This window comes from Hesperophylax consimilis, chromosome 10 (genome assembly GCF_061612785.1).
Source record: "Hesperophylax consimilis isolate HC1 chromosome 10, BYU_Hcon_1.0, whole genome shotgun sequence".
In the NCBI taxonomy this organism is placed as follows: domain Eukaryota; kingdom Metazoa; phylum Arthropoda; class Insecta; order Trichoptera; family Limnephilidae; genus Hesperophylax; species Hesperophylax consimilis.
In genome coordinates, this window is record NC_142845.1 from 19,005,457 (window position 1) to 19,025,797 (window position 20,341).

At 34.8% G+C, this 20,341-nt stretch overlaps 2 protein-coding genes across 2 annotated transcripts; both read left to right on the forward strand.

The window, feature by feature from the left end:
- The first annotated feature begins 1,032 nt into the window (after nucleotides 1–1,032).
- LOC149420424 (uncharacterized) lies at nucleotides 1,033–6,796 on the forward strand. The gene is made up of 12 exons (XM_089636358.1): nucleotides 1,033–1,098; nucleotides 2,114–2,278; nucleotides 2,507–2,634; nucleotides 2,716–2,869; nucleotides 3,486–3,704; nucleotides 4,930–5,163; nucleotides 5,277–5,486; nucleotides 5,596–5,782; nucleotides 5,887–6,002; nucleotides 6,078–6,320; nucleotides 6,458–6,571; nucleotides 6,665–6,796. Exons 1-12 carry the CDS (start codon nucleotides 1,033–1,035, stop codon nucleotides 6,794–6,796), a joined length of 1,968 nt encoding a protein of 655 aa, XP_089492484.1.
- A 7,081-nt stretch (nucleotides 6,797–13,877) lies between these two features.
- On the forward strand, nucleotides 13,878–17,709 carry LOC149420425 (translocon-associated protein subunit gamma). Its single transcript, XM_089636137.1, has 4 exons — nucleotides 13,878–14,142; nucleotides 15,668–15,887; nucleotides 16,403–16,534; nucleotides 17,523–17,709. The coding sequence occupies exons 1-4, from the start codon at nucleotides 14,007–14,009 to the stop codon at nucleotides 17,587–17,589; spliced, it is 555 nt and encodes a 184-aa protein (XP_089492263.1). The 5' UTR covers nucleotides 13,878–14,006; the 3' UTR covers nucleotides 17,590–17,709.
- The last annotated feature ends 2,632 nt before the right edge of the window (nucleotides 17,710–20,341 follow it).

The window sequence follows — 20,341 nt, forward strand, 5'->3', positions numbered from 1 at the left end:
AAACGTATGCGTCTTAATTTTTTTCATTTAGTTTTTTTTAAATAGGTTTTATAAATACATAATATTATTATGATGTAGTCTGGAAAGCTGGTAGGAGACCTTTAATAAATCTGCCAGTAATCTACACCCGTCTAATTAGTTTCTATAAGAAATTTAGCTTTTACCTTGTGATATTATTGTTTATTTGCTAATTTTGCATAATAATTGTGGGGGTATAATTTTATTGGTAACGCTTCAGCATAATTTCTTAAAAGTACATATCATCGGTGCAGCACAAGAAGTCATAATGTATGTTATAATCTACGCATTCATAGATGGCGTTAATATAATTATTTTATGAAAATACACTTTGCAAATTATTCTTTCAAATATTAAGATAAAAACTCAATTCTTTCAAGAAAGACATACAAATACAATATTGTATCAGTTAATAATTTGCCGTTACAATTATGAAAGTACCCAATGCCATCAAAAGAGTGATTTGGATCTCGAATAATGATTTATTTGTCTCATGAAAATATTATGCTGTTTTGGTTGTTAAATGTATATTTATTTCATTCTGCGGTGCTAAATAAAATAATTGAGTTTGATGAGCAACATTTTGTTTGAATAATGGATTAGTGATGGATCTGAACAACCAGGTTCTTGCAACTCCCTCTATTCCTTTCTCTTTCCCCTTTTTATCCCATCCTCCATTGAACGTTTTCTAGCAAGTTTTGAAAATTTAAGACTTCTTGCCCTGGACAATAGGAATCTTGGTATGTATAATGTAAATTTTATAATATTTTTAAACTTGATTATTTTGCGTCAAAAAAGTAAACCTGTACACAATACCCAGAATCAATTTGATTTATTGATCAAACAAAATTATTTTGCTCTGTCAAAATGTGTTTGTTGTTGTCTTACCAAAAACGTATTTACTGTAAGAGACAAATATTAGTTACAAATTTGAAGATTTCAATGCAATTCTATATAATAACAGTAATGATAATTGTTTCAGATTTGCATTGAAAAGAGAAATAAAGAGTGAAAATGTCAGTTTTGAGTAAAACGGGGTTGATGGAGAGCTTACGAAATCCAGTGGAGGTTAGAAAAAAGGTAAATAAAATGAAATGTTGCTTGAAATGGCTTTAGCTGTGTTTGGTGACCACATGTGAATAGCCAGGTACACACCCACCTACCTCTCCCCCCATCTCCTTTCCCTCCGTACTACCTTCAACCTCACAACATACCCCAATTGGGGATGTCATAGTCTCACTGGCTCAACACATTTGGGAGCAGTTGGGACTCTTGTGCAGTGTTCACATAAAAAAATTTAAAAAAGCATTTCTGATTTTGAAAATGGTACTTAAATTTGTAACGAGATTTACCACGTAGGGCGTCATTGTAAGAGGGGTTATTGCCACGAGGGCAGTAAGTGTAGTAAATAAAAGTGAGGAGAAAATGAATTCCATAATACAACATTTATTACTACAACATCTAATCAACATGAGAACTCTTTTAATTGATGACAAATAACTCAGGCGTGTGCTACAACCGAAGGTTGAAAGCACGATTGCTAATTTAAAAATTGCATTGAAAGCGACAATTGGATGGTGACATTTATTATAAACTAACCTGATGAATGTAATAATGGGCGCCAAGTGATGCGGTAGCAAAACTAATATTTATAAGCTGAACGATGGATGACCAAAGGCAAATTATTAAACTGCGGCATCGTCACCGTTCGTAAGTTTTGTCAGCTCATTGTGTGGTTCGTGTCCTCTCTGCTAAGCGATGTTCCGGTAGGCCAGCCAGTTGAATACTAAATTGTCGAGGTGCGCGCGTCTTGACGGCGAGCCCCGGGTGAGCCTCGTTGTCGCAGAGTTGCCATAGTTAGCCGCTGTAAATTAGAGATGGCCACTGAATAATGCTAAAACTCTGTAGCGGGCAGGAAATGACTGCTACAAATTCAAAGCAAATTTGAGTTCATTGAATGTGAATAATTTCACACATGAATAATGCGCATTACATATAACTGAAATTAGTACCAGATTGTTAAATATTTTTGGTGAGAATAAAAGTTTACAACAAAACATAGTTCATTATGAGCGGTTCATGATTTGTTTTCCAGCTTCAGAGTCCAGTGGAACTGTCATGTGGCACAGCCCCCGCTCCGTATGTTCTCCGCCCCTTTGCGGGGCTCTACAACCCCTTCTCCTACGGCTGCTCCATCCTCTGCAATCACCCCGCTGATGCAGACATCAAGGATGTGGTTAAGAGGGCTAAAGACTCCTTGGTAGGTCATAACCTCATCCATCATCATAATTTTTTTCCACTTTTTATAGGCAGGTCGGAGGCCTACAGCTTCAACAGTGTGCCTCCAGGAATCCCTGTCCTGCGCTTCTTTAGCGGCTTCAGTCCATTGCCGACCCAGAATATAAATTCTTCATCAAATATGCTAATAATGATTCCCTCACAACACTAATTTATGAAAGGGAACTATCAATGGTTTGATTTCTTTTAGATTTCGGAAAACAAGATAGAATTGTTTGCTGAAGAAATGGCAGCATTGCGAACATCTATGCAAGAGGCGGAAAAATTGCTGATCAATGAAACGACAGTTGATTTTGTACCAGAAGAATTATTTCGAAGGTAAAAAATAGAGCATACAACAGTCCACTTACAGCAATGCTTTTGGAGTCACAGCTTAATAAATGTTTCATGATTTTCCAGGTACACGCAGACAGATTCTCGGCCCCTGACTCCTGCCCCAACTTTGGCTAGTGCCGTTTCTCGAGGCTCCTTGAGAAGACGTTGCCTAACACCAGATAACCCTCCCATCACGAGACAGAAGCTCGTGCTTGACCTGCGAAGGAGTCACAGCCAGGTCTGCCTTAAATAATATAATCAAAATACAGAAATTCATAATTACTTACAATGCCGTTAAAGGACTCTGCCCACTACAACGTATCATACTACGACCGTAATAACTCCCACTAGACTATTCCGTCACCGATCAATACCATAGCCTGCAATGACCGGACCGTATAATATTTTGCCAGTGGCAATACGCTCCGTGCATACGGGCATAGAATGCTGTCGATCCGTTGCAGTGGGCATAGTAGTGCATCTCAGGTTTCTTTTCGTGCCTCGTAGCACGGTCATGGTATGCTCCAGTTATGTGTGCAGACTCCTTTAAACTGTTAAAAATTTGTATATACACTTAGGACGGGTTGTTTCGGAGAATTTGAACAATTCATCAAATTTCAACGTTCATTTTCAAGTTATGTGAAAGATTTTTTCAAGTTCTGTTTTTATTTTTAGTTTTGTCAAGCAACTAGCCTACAATGATATAATAACAGAACTTGAATAGGACTTTCACAGAACCCGAAAATGAACGTTGAAATTTGATGAATTGTTCAAATTCTCCGAAACAACCCGTCCTTAGTAAAAGATGTGTGAATTAAACTAACCTCACCTGATCTTAAAATAAATGTTCTCAGGAGACCTTATGCTGGCATGGCTTCCAAACCTCAGAGATCAGCAGTGGCCTGGGGCTCAGCAGTTTTGGGGCCAGCACTACTCCGGCCAATGCTGAATCTCCAAAGAAGCTATTATCTGTGGGACGCACTGGTCAGATGCCTCCACTGGTATCTCCGGCCACCCTGTCCATCAGATCACCACGAGGAAATGTGTCCGACCGCACTCCTAGATTATCAAAGGTATTTTAACACTGCTAGATTATCAAAGACTCTTGTTTCACTAACTATAGAAGTGTACTTTACGATGAACATTATCAAATCAACTAATTATGTATTTGTATTGCAGTTAAGCTCCCGGCTTTTATCTAAAAATCAATTGTTTCATCTTGCACAGTAAAGATTATCATTTTCTAATCATAGTATCAGAAGCCCCTAGTGATAATCTGTAAACAAATGTATTTTTATTAATTATTTGCATATTTCATAAGTTTATTCATCTTTTATTTTTTGTTCTCAAATTTTCCAATCATGAACAAATCTTCCGTTAGTAAAACAACACCAGACGCGACAAAAAGTAAACAAGTTGTAACTTTTGATCATTCTGTAAAATCTAAACCGTTACTTGTATCCAACTTGCCAATAAGTTTAAATAGACCCAAGACAAAAAATAGCGTAATTAAATCCTTGCCGAAGATTGATGTTACTAAAAACGTTAAAATGTCAACTGGTATACAAAAGAGTGATGTGAAAAATGATAGTGAAAAATCGAAAAAGAAAAAAAAAAAATCCGAGAAGAAAGGAAAAAGAAAGTCAAGAAAAAATATGTTGCAACATAGTATAAAGGAGTATCAGAGAATAGTTACTCCATGGCCAGATGAAACTACTAGAGATTTCTTTACTTACCTCGAGGTAGAAATATGTTATTTATTTTCCAAAGTATGTATTATGTATATACATACATGCGGTTGTGTAATATGTGATCCATCAGTTGTTATCAACGTATGCGGGTATCTCATTCTTTTTGTGATCTCGTATGCAGTGGCGGCTCGTGACTTTTGGGTGTACTAGAGTGCTAATATTATAAAAAATGGCATTTCTGATGTTGTTATAGCTGAAAACGATTTTTTATTTTTTTTCGAAAATCGATTTTTTGTATGAAGATTTTCAGGAAATTTCAGTGTAGCCGTGCGCCGCACGGAATTCCTGAAAATCTTCATACAAAAAATCAATTTTTCGAAAAAAAAAAAAAAAATTGTTTTCAGCTACAACATCAATTAAGCCATTTTTTGTAATATTAGCACTCTAGTAACCCAAAAGTCACGAGCCGCCACTGCTCGTATCTATTACTAGAACACATACATTATGTTAAAACGTGCCATGTGCTGGGATAGATTACGTTAAAAACTCCAGCGCTGTAAAGGTTTACGTACCTACTCAAAATTGAATCACATATTTATTTTTTCAGAATCAGCTCAGAGTTCTGCAGTCAAAAAACATAACACAAAACTTAAACAAGCCCCGGCATACCTTGGAGAATGTTGAAGTATTGATTGAAGGCGTTTTGGATGCCACTGGAGATGATCATGAACTTGTGGACGTGGATTCGGGAGAAATGCGGAGAAGAGGACGCAAGAAGAAGAAAGGAAATAGAGTTGCGTCGGCTGTTCTTGTGACAAACACAAATGACCCGGAAACGCAGGCTAGTTATTAACTTTGTCTTTATATTAAATTTGACTTACTTACTTGATTGGCGTGACTCTACACATTATTATGTTGATTTTTCAAATCATAATGACTATACATTAATTTTAGATTGCTGGAATCGGTTCAGAGTCTCATAACCCTAGCTCCAGAGCTTCCATGGCACCAACTGATGAAGTGGATGCAAACACAAATCCACACACTTCAGCTGGACGACACTCTCGGGCAGTGATCCAAGACTCCTTCTTGGAGAGTGGTTTGCTGAAACATATTCAAAGACAAGTAGACAACTTGGCCATCGAATCAGAGTTTGATCCAAAGGTAAACATAATTTTGTACATAGTTATCATGTTCATTGAACTAAGTATTACATATATACTAATGGTGGCCTACTAGTTTATTATGCCTTTGTTATTATTTAATTTTTCAGAGGAGATGTGTTCTTGAAGAAGCCCTGAGAACTCGTCCGGAGAAGTCTTATGGAAGGGAAATGACGCAATTAATGAAGGAGTTTAAGCTGCCTCCCTTGAGTTTACACAAATGGTTACATCTGCCGAGGGTTTTCTCAAGACGGAATGCTATTTTTTCAATGCCCATTGATCGAAGAGATCTTGACGGTATATTAAATTTATTCATAATTCACTTGAATCTTAAATTTTGCTTTGTGTTTATTATAAATTGAATGTGATTGATATTATATTTGTTGTTTTATCATACATAGGTCTAACACCAATGCAGTATGTATCGGAATACATAATTGTTTCCAGTTCCAAGCAATTACTTTACCAAACTGTACTGGAACAATTTAACACTAATTCTTATACAATGCCATTAAACGTGAGTACAGTACTTTATATTATCATAAATATGTATGTCGCAATTTTGGATGTTGTTATTTATTAATGCTTTCAGTGTATCAAAGATGCTTTGCTGATAATGATGGGTGAGACTTTAACAGAAGAAACAGCCGAGGCATTCAGGCTGTTGTTGCACTGGGAATCTCTCACGGCCGAAATGATTAAGAAGATGGCCAACAAGAGTATCCTAAACACGGATGACTCCAACTCGTGCAGAATTTCCTCAGCTGCTGACAGTCCTGAGAAACGTGATGCCAACTTGTTTGCAGAGTTTGATATTGTACCAGATAAAAATGAGGTAGACATTATTTTGCCACTAAAGATAAAACATAAAAAATTCAATTTTCCTTCATGAGTATAATTATTTGGATAGTTTGAAGGAATAAAATTGAAAATATTGTAAACGTATTATTAATAATAGTAAATATATTTTAGGCAAAAGGACTGGAGAATATTGGGATACCCTTTAGACTTTGGTGCGGCATTTGCGCTCTATGCGAAAGGTTGTATGCACCTTTGCCCCCCATTCTGAAAGACCCTCCTCACGAGGTTAGTAAAGCTGTGCTTACAAGGTAATTAATATCAATTTATCTAACAGCCGAAAAATTATGTTAAAAAAATGTGTGTTTTTATATTTTTTAGGTGGAAGTGGCTGATTTTGATACGTTACAAGGAAAATTACAGACCCAAAAAGTCAATGAAAATCTCTCTTACATTCTATTTGCGATTCAAGTTTCGCACATTGATGAAGATAGTAAAGATATTTTTATCTAAGGAGGTTTAAAAATTGTAGTAATAAGTATTGAGAATTTTTGTATTTTTCGTCTAATTAAATAAGGCTGAATTTACAAAGCTACTTTTATTTATCATAATAAGTTTTGACTCCCTAAACACTTAACTCCCCAAACCTTAAAACGACAAAGAACACCAAAAAAAAGTGGGTGTGTCAAGCCTACGCAAGACAGAAGTGAAACTTCTAGTATTCCTCTCTCTCTATTTTCATTTCATCATCTCTATTTTCTCTCTTAGGTTAGTTTGAAAATTAGAGGTTAAATAATTCAACGACGAAGCATGGATTTGCTTTTTCTAATATTTTCTTATAGATGAATGACGTTCGATTAATGTATAGTTCCAAAAATTTTCAATTTATTCACAAGTATACAATATTACATAAATAACAATATTACAATTAAAAATTACAAAGAAATTACAATGACAATTTACCAATCATGTGCCATTTTCATTGTCAATTTCATGAATATCATTTCCTAATGTCGTGATAATTGGGTTATGGTAACTAAAGTGCGAGATATATACATGAGCACTTAAATCCTTAATGAATCGTGCAAAAACTGCATCGATTGTTGTCCCGTGTCGGGAGAGAACGTTCGTGAGCGGCTCCCCCACCTCAACAAGCGCATATGGTGAGAGAGGGACAGTGAACGGTGAGCGGTGGTGGGGGTACCCGCATTTTCGTGTCGATCCTGACTCGGTTTTACTCCGTCCCCGAATTACGCGCCTAAAGAAGTTTCACTTCAAAAAGAAATGTGTACCAAAAAGCGAATGCATAAAATAGTAAATCCGCATCGCAAATAAAAAAATATTTACAACTGATAAAATTATGCTTGAACATGTGATGAAAGGCTTTAAATCACAGTGAAAAAAAACAGATAAACCATAGCTGCAAAAAAATATGCAAATTATTTATGAAAACGGACATGCTAACGACATCTGGCGGAGAAAGAATTGATCCAGCTTGCTTGCAGTAGACACCTGTAATAGTTGAAATTAAATCTAGGTTCCGGGACGAAAGCAGAGAGGTCGTAAAATCGTCTAGGACGACTGGTACTTCCCCTTTCCTAGGCCTATAAATAAAAATTGAATTTTGTCAACCAATAGATCTGAACAAAGAGCTATAAAATTTTGAGTAACCAATCAGTGAACGAAGGGGGGTGTGTCTACGAAAGACAAAGGATTGAACCTTGGACCCGACATTAAAAAAGATAATTAATGGCTTCTTCTTTCCCACAGAAATTAGAGGTGAACGCACTTTAGGGTCAACATCGACTTTCAAGGTGACAAACTCCTGGAAATGTTTACAATAACTGAGACGTTTATGGGGTATCGAACCATTGAAATCGGGTGCTTGGAAGTCTTACAAGTTGTAAAGCGCACACACAAAAATGCAATGAAAAAAATTATAAACGTGATAGTATAAAAAAAGGACGGGAAAAGCGAAGGAAAATCACTGGCAGGATTTTCAACTGTAGTACAATTATTTATGATAGAAGGAGGGTGTCATGTTCGATAAAAATCGTACTAAAGAGAGGTGAGAGTTTTGGAAACAATGGAAATTAATCGTTATCAATTTAAGATGAAACGGACATATTGGTAAATCAATTTTGAATGAAAATCTCGCAAAAAAAATAGACATTTTAGAAAAGTGCGGCGACCGAATGGAAGGATAATACAGAGATTTTGGACTGCTACGAAGGTTCTAGGGACGTGAAAATCGAGTAGCAGAAGAAGACAGTAAAACTAAACATAATAGCGATAGATTAGATTCAGGAAAAGTAGACATTTTACATAATTATTAGGTTAGATATATATTAGAGTTACCCAATATTACGGAGGGATCGAAACAAGATAAAAGGTTGGCGGTCTCATGTATATTTTGAAGGATAAACAATCAAAATCCGAACATGATTTTTATTTACGTTAAGGTAATAAACGATTAGAAAAGCGATTAACTTTAACGTGGACCTTATGGAAGTATTTAGATTAGACAAAAGAGATTAAAATTAATAGGTTTGAAATTAAACTAAATTTACGAGTCTAGTACCAAAATTTTAAACATAAACAGATGTCAATGCATATGTTTTATGTGAATCCTGGTATGAGAAAGATAGAAAATTGGGCGGAGATTGGGTCAGGCAATAAAAATGACAGATATCCCAGAGTCTAATTAGGTATATCTCCCATGGAAGTGTGGAAAACTATATATTAATTAATAATAAATGAAGTATGAAATTTCCCAGCAGACTACACACATCGGGAAAAGTGGAGAAAAGATAAAAGGAAGGGTAAAGAACGGAGATAAAGAATAATCCAAGTGGAAAAAAGTGATACAATTCGAATTTATCCGTGAAATTAATAAATACGACTTGGAAAATGAGTAATTATAAGAGTTATGAGAAATGACATAAGAATCAAGAAGAATTTGTGCAAGAAAACGTCGCGGATAAAAATAAAATTCAAAGATAAAGGAAAAACTCAAATCTGCGTCATGGAGATAGAAAGTACGAGTGGAAATGGAAAAGCTCATATAAGTAACAATAAAATTAAGTAGAATTTAAACAAATCGAAATTCAAAAATGCGTAGTAAAGATTTCGACATGGATTTAAACAATTTTCGCACGAGATGCATAAAATTGAGATCTGTATATATGTTATTGAGGACGGACCTATCGCGAATTGAGAAAAAAAAGGAACGCAAAATCATGAGATTCTAACTACATTTTTGTATGAACAGAGGACAAAGGGAGCTTGGGCGATTAACACAGACTTACCTGATTCGGACCCTATCGACTTAGATTTGTGAGATGGAAACTGAACACCGCCTTGAGCCGGAAAGCAGAACATCTTATGGAACCACAATCGATATTGATGGGAGGGATGTTCGGATTTGCGAGTTGGTAAAAGATAGAATTGATTACCAAAGGAAATTCAGATACGTCTTTTGGAACCTGAGAGGGGTATAAAAGATGGAACTCATCAGTCAGGAGGCAGTCGCGCCGAGGGTTTGAAAAGTTGTTACGTGGCAGTACTACGTCTATTGGTAAAATTCTAGTGAAATAATCTAAGTGTTAAATTCTGAACAAGTCCCTGGACTTAGAAAGTTTTGTAAAAAGTCTTAAATTCAGTTTCTAAATTCTGAAAACCCCACCAGTGAAGTTTTGTTAAATCAGTTTAATTTGGTTAAACAGTGAAAATAAATATAATTTAAACTCAGTGCTTAAACGTGTTAAGTGAAGTGCAAAAAGTGAATTGTGAATTAATTAAAAATTTAAAAATAATTATTTCATTCAAAGTGAAAACATTCAAATTAAATTTAAGAGTTTGTTATCGTTAATCTAAAGTGAACGTGATCGCGTATTGATATTTAAAAATAGATTATAATTTAACGTCAATTTGGTTAAAAAATAATAATAATAGTAATAAATACTTCATCTTAGGTTAAAAGAAACACAAAAACAAAAAAAAAGGATTCGATAATAATAAACGTTTAAATCTTTGTTCTAAAATTAACAGTTAGAAAAAAAATTAATTTATTAATAGTCAAGTAAATTAAAAGTTTGCACAATTTGGAATAAATTTTCTTATCAATTTATATAAAAAGAAATTTAGAATTAATAAATTGTTCAATTAAAACCCATCGTGCGTATAGCGACAGTGTTAAAAGTGTTTGTCATTTTAACCGGAATTTTAATCATCAGTCTATCATTTCGAAAAAGAATTTGAAACAGCTATCATTCAAAAGCCTAAACTAGAAAAGTGTTATTAAATCAACGGGTTTTCTGAATTAGGATTTCGTTCGGAAGAAAAATTAAATATCAGCTAATTTATACGATTCAAGCGAGAATAAAAATATTAAATAGGAATAAATAGTCGAAAAGATTTATTTTGAAATTAGTTGAAAAATACAATTAATTAGGTAGGATTTCTTCATCAAGGTTGTTGTGTACTACCCGACCGGAAATACCTTGACGTGGGTGAGTTTTCCTTTTATAAATAATTTTCAGGTCCCAGGAGACACAGAAGGGCTGTGAAGTGGAAGTATATCAATTGAATATTAAATTAAAACAACAAAACAAAGAATTACACATTAATATATGTATATTGTATATTTGTATATATATTTATCTATATAAAAGTAAAGTAAAATATTGTATATAAAGAATATATATATGAGTAATGTAATTATATATATGTATTTTATTTATTAATCGAAGCATCGAAATGGTAGCGATTTTTAATACCTACCCAAGGATATATCTATATTATTGAAAAGGAAAATATGTATTTATTAATATTCCAGACTATGTAGAATCATATATTTTATATTTATTTATTAATATATGTACTCTTAGTTAACATATTTTGATAATCGAGATATGTGTACTTATATATGTATATTTATTCTTCAATTAAACCTAGTAAATTTACTAAATTCGGGAAATGAAATAAATAGTTTAACTTCTATAAAGGATTTAAAAATATTTTAATAAATAGTGCGCAATAAAAGTAAAGAGGCACAAATGACTTCTAAGGAATTTAAAAATAAACAAATCTCACATTTAGGTTAGTGTGTCAGGAGATGTTTATATTATTTGTTTACAAATAAAGACACTGGAGAATTGGGTCAACCGCATAGTTTGGAAACGACCTTGGCCATAATTAGTTAGTCACAAAAGATTTTTATTAGTTATCTGAAACAGCTGGAAGATGCGTGTTCTCAAATACTTATCAATCACAAACGACAATTGAAAAATCACGGGTTAGCCAGATTTATATCGAAATATTACATGAAACATTTAAATATCATTGATTAAATAGTCGCATAGATTTTTATTAGTTATCTGAACCAGCTGGAAGCTGCGTGCGCTCAAATACCTATCAATCACAAACGACAATTGAAAAATCACGGGTTAGGAAGATTTATATCGAATAATTATACGAAACATTTGAATATTATTGATTGGGTGCTCATACAAAACCCCATCAGTTGCCTGAGACTTTTGAGGGTCGAGTACTCTCTAATGTGGCAATCAACAACTTGAAACAATTGGAAAATCACGGGATAGGATGAACAAAAATTAATGTTGAACCCTGGAGGAAAAATTTAAAACAAATACAGTTCATCAAACAGGAGGCAGTGGTCGCTCCTACAACAAGACCATTAACCAAACCAAATAGAGATGACGATTCTCTTAAATAAAAACGTCAAAACCAAACAAACAAAAAGCCTGGAGTTCGATAGCTCTCCAAAACAAACTATCAAATAATTTCTTATTCTACTAGTATTTATTAGTATCACCTTATTAGTACGTATATATTCGGTTACCAGACCTAGAGCTTCGCAGAGTTCTTGGCGCGAGATCCGAGCTCGGGATGCGAGGTAGATAGCCTCGTATTGCGAGTTATAAACCTTTCCCAAACTGTATGTATACATATATTTATTCGTATGTACTGTCTATTGGAGGATGCGGACCTGCATACAGCTTGCATTTTAGGTCCTATGGACTACTCTCGCATCTTCTCTTAGACGTGGAATGAGGATTCACGACCCGTAAGTCCACACAAACCGTGAGTATATGATTGTATGTAGGACGAAACCGGTTCGCCCTAAGTAAATTGTAGTCCAAGGAGGTGTCGGAATTTGGGGGTATCGGGACCCGGGGGGAAACTTGAATGCAGTACATGATGACGTGGAAGGCTTTTTGGGACACGATAACTTAGGTATCAATCAAGGAGCCGTGTCAAAGGATTGTGCAAATTTCTAGTCCACTCCCGATCATCTCGTTTACTTGATGGAGGATTGGAGCCAAATTATGCCAGCAAATGGGCTATTCCGAGTTCGTCAAATATGCAATTAACTAATTACATTAACCTACTAAATCAATCTTTACTTGTACCTTATAGCAGCAGAATCATAAAGGAGTGGTGCCACACAGACACAAAAGTTCACCAAAATCAAATTTACTAACAATTAACCATTTGAGTTATATTAAATTACCTGTCCAAATAAACATGTATAATATCTTTTATCAGCGTTTAACTACGATTTTGTTAGGGTGCAGGGAATCAGAATAATTACAATAGGAAAGTTAGCTCATTCAGAAAATTCATTTAAGTCTAGGTTTGCAATAGAAAGACTAATTCAACTTTGAACTCAACACCTCGATCAGAACCAAGAGGGTTACCACAAAAAATGAAAGTAATTAAAATCCTATATCATAAATCAAAAAAATTACACAACGTTTGATGGAATTTAATTACAATATAAATACGGGTATATTTGCGTTCAAGATCGTAAATAACGTATTAATTAGTTAAGTACATATGTTTATAAAGATATATAGTACAAGAGAGCTTTAAGTAGCTTTCTGTAGATATCAAAGAAGAGGGTCCAATTTTCATGGAGGCTTATGTGTTGTAGGGGAGGAATTTTCCATCCCTGCGAACACATATGCAAAGCCTTAGAAAAAAAAATTAAACATCGGTCATAGCCAAGAGAGAAGAAAATTCTATATTGTTTGAAACAAAATAAAAGAATGGCGAAAAGGCGAAAACATTACAAACATTAAAATGCAAACTGAAGCCAAATTGAGTAAATGTTCACCAAATTTACTACAACCAATTTACACGCCAACGCTATCCAAATAAACTACAATGCTTACAATATATTGTAGGTAAAGACTCTTTTGGATTAAAAATGTATTTTTTTGGATTTAACTTTTCACTTCAATTTGGTAAGCAGTTAAGCCAATGCCATTTATTTTTAGGTATATGTAAAAATAAATCAGTCCCCATAGCAGAAAATTACAAAAAACCCCGAATACCATTATAAATGTTTTTTTTATTGCGAAACAAAATATTATAGTAGTCTAAAAAATATTTTCGCTTTTGACACTATACATAGTATTTCTTATATTCAATCTAATCAATTTTTTTTGGCTAATAATTTGAAATTAAAAAAACATTTAGTACAATGCAGCGGTAGGAACCCACTACAGTTCCTACTTGTTCGGTGACGTATAGCTCGTAGTGGCAACACTGCAGTGACACGTCCCGTCATTCGTGGCGATCGTGGATCTCTTTTCTCGTTTGGTTGGAGTATTTTTGGTCCGGTCGTGTCGGTTGTGATTTTGCATTCGTTCGTGCACGTATTAAGTGGAGTAACTTTAGCATTTATAAATTAAAAATGAGTTCGAAAACGGTTAGCAAGGATTTCACAAAAGACGAAGAGCTTTTGCTACAAGATTTCAGCCGAAATGTATCAACAAAATCATCCGCTCTATTTTACGGAAATGCTTTCATCGTATCTGCTATCCCAATATGTAAGTTTTTCGTTACAAATACACCATTAATTGTAACTGAATGCTGTTTATAAAATGTATAATTTATTTTATCTTATTTCATTCAGATTTCTTTCGGCAACTTGGTTAAAATTATCAAAATGTTGAGGTAAAGATGTGTCATTTGGATCTTGATTACGTATTGCATTCAGAAAGAGGCCAATTTTTGAAAGTATAAACTTGTACGCGTGTGGAAAAATGTTAAAATGTACCCTATTCATTCGTTTAGTTTTTGAAAACCAATGAAATACTTAACTAATGCTGTGAACGAATAATTGCTTGTTTGTCAAATAACAGTATGTCAATATGCTGGCCGAATCTCTACAATTTCTTTACTTATTGCGCTATTTCCTGAGTCATAAACATGCTTTACTTTTTAATTAGTTCATTTATCAATAAAATGCATACACCCGCATTATTTTTAAGTAACATTAATATTATCCTAATCTGCTAAATTAATAAGGTGTTGTCTTTTTTCACAAACCTCTTAAAATTTTTAGGTGAAGTAACGTTTCTTGTCATAAATTCTAATTGTCACGTGATTCCTACTTTAACCTATTGAAGGCCAAAGCACAAAACAGAACATATTTTTTCTGCCTTCAGAGAGGCGCCATTCATAAAAGTGGAACCTAAATTTTTTACAGCCCAAACGATGCTGATTTTGTTTTTTATACATTTTTCGAAGCATTAAGGTCAAAATCACATAGCAAATTATTCTAATGATGATAATATTAGAATGCTCGCAAATTCTCCTGAGACACATCGACAGTCCACTGGTTAAATTGTAATATCCATTCCCCTGTGAAATTTGAGAGACTGGCGTCATTAATGGCCAGAATTCTTGATGCACACAGGAAAATTAAGTAAGGGAAGCGCTCCGTATTGGCAATGGCTAAATATTGATAGCATTAAAGTCAACCCCGTACGTTTCCCACAATTACATTTTGAGTTGTAAAATGTTATTTTGAATTATCGAGATTTGGTCACAATGTTCTCATAATCAGATTACAAATTAAATGTTTAATTGTAAATCCAATATAGGTATTTTTAAAGGCGAGATTAACAAGATTTTAATGTTAAATCTTTTCACCTATACAACACTGGATTCTCAATGAAATATTTCACAGGATCTTTTCCAAAACTATGACTTATCTTCACAAAAGATAGTTAAATAATTCTGATTATAGGAGCTTTGATCTTTATGACCAACCTTTCTAAAGAACATTGGTAATGAAAGAATTAAACATTTATTTACTAATGTTGCCATCATCATCACGGCGTTGTTTCCCAGGGTGGGATTTGGCCTCCACAAATGTTCTCCACTGGCTGCGGTCCCTTGCCTCCAGTCCTCCGTCCTTCCCGTCCTGCTCCAATCCTCCACGCAGTCTATCCACCTCTCCCTCGGTCTACCCCTGTCCCGCTTCTATTGGCTTGGTCTTAACTTTTGGCATTCATTCGTCATGACCATGTCTCACGATCTCTAATGCTGCGTTGTGTTTAATTCTAGGGTTGTTCTGGAGAATCCACATGATGGACATGTTCAGCTCGCTAGGCTGGTTTGTCCTGGTGACGTGCGCCTGCACCTACCTGATGGCCATGGCCTACCGCAATACCAAGTTCCTGCTGAAGCACAAGGTGGCCGTCAAACGCGAGGACGCCGTCAGCAAGGAGATGACCAAGAAGCTGGCCGAGGACAGAAAGATGAGCCGTAAGGAGAAGGATGAGAGGTGAGACTTTAACCTTTATAATGATGAACTTTTTAACACAATCTATCACATCACGCGGCACGTTTTGACACGTGTATGTGTTTTAGTGAAACTTCACATATCACATATGCGACATCCTCCTAGGGAGCAATCGCTGATGAATCATATGCGACAGCCTCGTTGATAAAGTTAAGGCAAATCGCTGGTAGTCCTGTTGTAATCTCTCTTATAAATGACGCTTGCCACATAAAGAAAGGTTACAATTTATGTGAAAAGGATATCCCCTGTGAAATTTGAGAGACTAGCATTATCGGTGGCCAGAATTCTTGATGCACACAGGAAAATTAACTAAGGGAAGCGCTCCGTATTGGCAATGGCTAAATATTGATAGCATTAAAGTCAACCCCGTACGTTTCCCACAAATATAATACCTATTTCATGTATGTTCTGATAAAATATACATAAATATATGCAAAATTATGACAAGAATAAGCCAATATGAATATCTGTAACGCATGCATTTTTCTTGGTTCTAGGATTCTGTGGAAGAAAAACGAGGTGGCCGATTATGAAGCCACAACCTTCTCCATCTTCTATAACAACGCCATCTTCCTGGCCCTCGTCATATTCATCAGCTTCTACATCCTGCGCTCCTTCTCACCTGCAGTGTATCCTTTCTATATCTACACTATTTTACTACTTTATAACATTTTAGTTATGACAGCAGACTTAATACTCTACTCGGGAGGTTTCTCCTGAACCTATATATCATCTTTGGGGATGCTTTGTTAAGGGTATAGTGACATTTCAACAATACTTGCCAGGTGATCACTAAAGTTGAGAAACATCTGTAGGAGCCAGTGTTTGGATAAATGGTTGCTTTCGCAAAAGTGTGAAATCATGATTATTATATGTATTGGCAGATCAGATTTTAGCATCGCCCAGGTGAGAGAGCACCATTCAGAATTTGAAAAAGTTCTTTAAAATGGCTTAAACTACGTTTAGTGGCCAGATTTTAATGGCCTGGTCCACAACGTTCACGAGTTCACAACATTCCACAACATTGGGGGTTTTGTAGGCTCCAGGCAGTTAAGATTCTTCCGAACAACAACATTACCCGATTTATTGACGTTCGATTCTTAGACTTGAGCCTTAACTATCAAGGAACCATATTAAATAGGGTTCCTTGTGATGTAGTTTTTGAACGAAATGATTATAAGTTATTTTTAAAGCTTAATGTTGAACAAAACAGTGCTCTGAATTCATTACTCTTGTAATTGTGTTCAGTTTCCATTCCCCTGTGAAATTTGAGAGACTGGCGTCATCAATGGCCAGAATTCTTGATGCACACAGGAAAATTAAAAAGGGAGGCGCTCCGTATTGGCAATGGCTAAATATTGATAGCATTAAGGTCAACCCCGTACGTTTCCCACAGTTCATTGATTATGCACAACTGCACTTATCTATCACAATGAATATCTATCACAATGTATATCTATTGCAATGAATATCTATCACAATGAATATCTATCACAATGAATATCTATTGCAATGAATATTAGCTTTAATTTCGAGACGGGTAACGAAAACTGCTACTATGTATTTTGTGTTTGGACTTTACAGATTCTTCGATACTTTCCTTAACCTTTACTGCAGTAACTATGTGGTGTCCGTATCGACAGCAGGCGGTCTGTTGGCGCTGCTCTCCACGGGCACCCAGTGAGGAGTGAGGACGTCCCTAGCATTTAAACATCCCATCAACAACTGTTCCATCGCAACATTTCAAAGTACTATTATTTATTATAAGCGTTTTTCGCAGAAAATAAAGAATTTTTTTACATTATTTTGTACTTCTTTCGAATAATTTGTACCTACATAATGCATTATTTTTGATGAGTGTATTACTAATAACATCCTTGCTTGTTAAATGAGCATTTGGTATGATAATTGGATGGATAGTAGAAATGTTGTTTTGTTTTCTACATCCATAAGTTAAGAGTTTTGTCTGAAAATATTTTTACAAAATGACATTATTAGCTTTTTTCGACATTCTTTTGACATTTTAGTTTAAAAAGAAGAATTCATAGTTTCGTTTTTTACTCTTAAATGAAGATTTTTCATTGAAAAATCTCAACACAATACATATACCGAAATTAATAAATTTCAATGACAACTCGAGAATATATTTTGAAGTTAAAATGACATGTCCATCAATGAAATGTACATCTTCACTCACAAGTCACGTGCGCGATGGATTGAGTGGTGTGTTAACAGTGCCTTTAACCCCTATGGGTCGGAACTAGTGATGCAACAGAGCTCTGCTTCCGCTTCTGCAGAAGTTCCGCAAGTTTTTCACTTTCGTTTCCGTTTCTGGTTCCGCAAACTTTATAACAGAACTCTAAACGGAGAATACAGCGAGGAGCACGGTGGCGGGGGGCGCGGGCACGACTGGACAGGGGGCGGGACACAAACGTGTCGCAACGAGTTTGTTTGACCAGATTGAGAACTCTTCTACAACTGACGATGGTGACAATTTATATTTAGAGATACAGTCACATGTTCGTGAGTACAAGGAAGAGAAGAGACTACCTCTCAATGAGGATCCCCTTATGTGGTGGAAAGTAAATGCGCACAAATACCCCCATCTGTTGCCAACAGTTCGCCAATACTTATCAGCTCCCCCCAGCAGTGTAGCCAGTGAGCAATTATTTAGTGCAGCTGGTTTAATATATGAATAACACCGAAACAGACTCAAAGGTGAAAAAGCAGCCAAATTACTTTTTATAAAATATAATTTACCACTGTTTAATTTCGAGTACTAAAAGTACAAAATACAAATTTAATTAAACAAATCTTTAAAAATAAAATTGTGCTTTTTCTTCATAGTATTAACACTTCCGCTTCCGCTGCCGTTTCCGCTTCCATTTACTTTTGGCATCTGTTTCCGTTTCTGCTTCCGTTAAGACACTTCCGTTGCATCACTAGTCGGAACCCTGCAGTTGCAGTGTTGGAGACTTTTGCCCATGCACGTCACAAAGAGCTGCAATTCCAGTGTCGACCTTACACATTCATTATGACTTTGGATATTACTTCTACTGGGTTTGTGAAACAAAAAAATCAAAATGTCACTTTATCAAGTATGGTATTGTCTACATGTTGGCTTTAATAAATATGTATTTTTATTTATTGAATATTCCTTCTGGCTCCTGTAGGTTAGTATGATATCTTTGATGGGCGGACATAACAGTATAACTGCATTTTTGACCATTTAACGATTTATATGAGAAAATGTGTCTTGTGTATGCCGGCATCAATGGTATTAACAGTATAGTTACACCAGTACTTTAAACATATCATGTTTTGAGTACTGGTGTAACTATACTGTTAATACCATTGATGCCGGCATACACAAGACACATTTTCTCATATAAATCGTTAAATGGTCAAAAATGCAGTTATACTGTTATGTCCGCCCATCAAAGATATAGTCTGTACAAAGAATTAAGAAGAAATAAATGTATGTATTTATTGTTATCAAGTTTAATTTGTAGAACTCCATTTTAATTTTAATTTTTTATATATTCAATAATATTATTATTAGATTTATAAAACAGTTTATTTTTATATTTGCACTCTCAAACTGTAGTTTGATAATGCCTTCAGAGGGCGAAACAGCTGTCACGCGTAATAATAATTACACAGCAGAACTTGTTTAAAAGTAAACTGTTTTTATAAATCCAATAATAATATTATTGAATGTATTAAAAAAAAAAAAAATGGACAAAAAGAAGAAGGTTTTGAAAACTACGTAGAAACATTGTAAGATGAACATTCGTGTACCTGCTTACCATACTTGCAATCTTTTTTTATGTCTGCGTAAAACGAGGTGGTATGTTTTGTACACCCTTTCCTGAGGTGCCTAACAAAACACATTTCTATTATGTTATCAGTTTGTTACTTATTGACATTTCTGTTTTGTAAAATTAAAAAAAAAAAATACTCATAGTTATATTATTATATGTACATACTTGCAAGGATTTTGACAGAAATTTCAAACTGGCTTCTTCATGTTGGATACTGACTGACAATGAAATATTTCACAGCAGAGAAATAAGCTTCAAATTGGAGAGAAAATGAAAAATAACATCATTTGAATTATCTTTATTTACATTGTTTTGCATTTAATAAAAATAAATTATTTATATAGTGCAATTTGGTGATAATTTCACCTCAAGTAAGTAAGTTGATAATTCGTTGTGTGGTGTCAATTGTCAATTGAACGTTCAATAAAACTGATGCCTTTATATCTTTAATCATTAAATAGAACAATAGAATGCATGTTATACTTCCTGAAGCTGGGTAGAAACTACGGTTCCATGATAACTCTTAATAAAAACTGGGTTAAAAAATTATCCACGTAACCTTTTTACCCTAGTTTTTGTTTCATTTCTTTTCATGACTTTATATCACTTTTA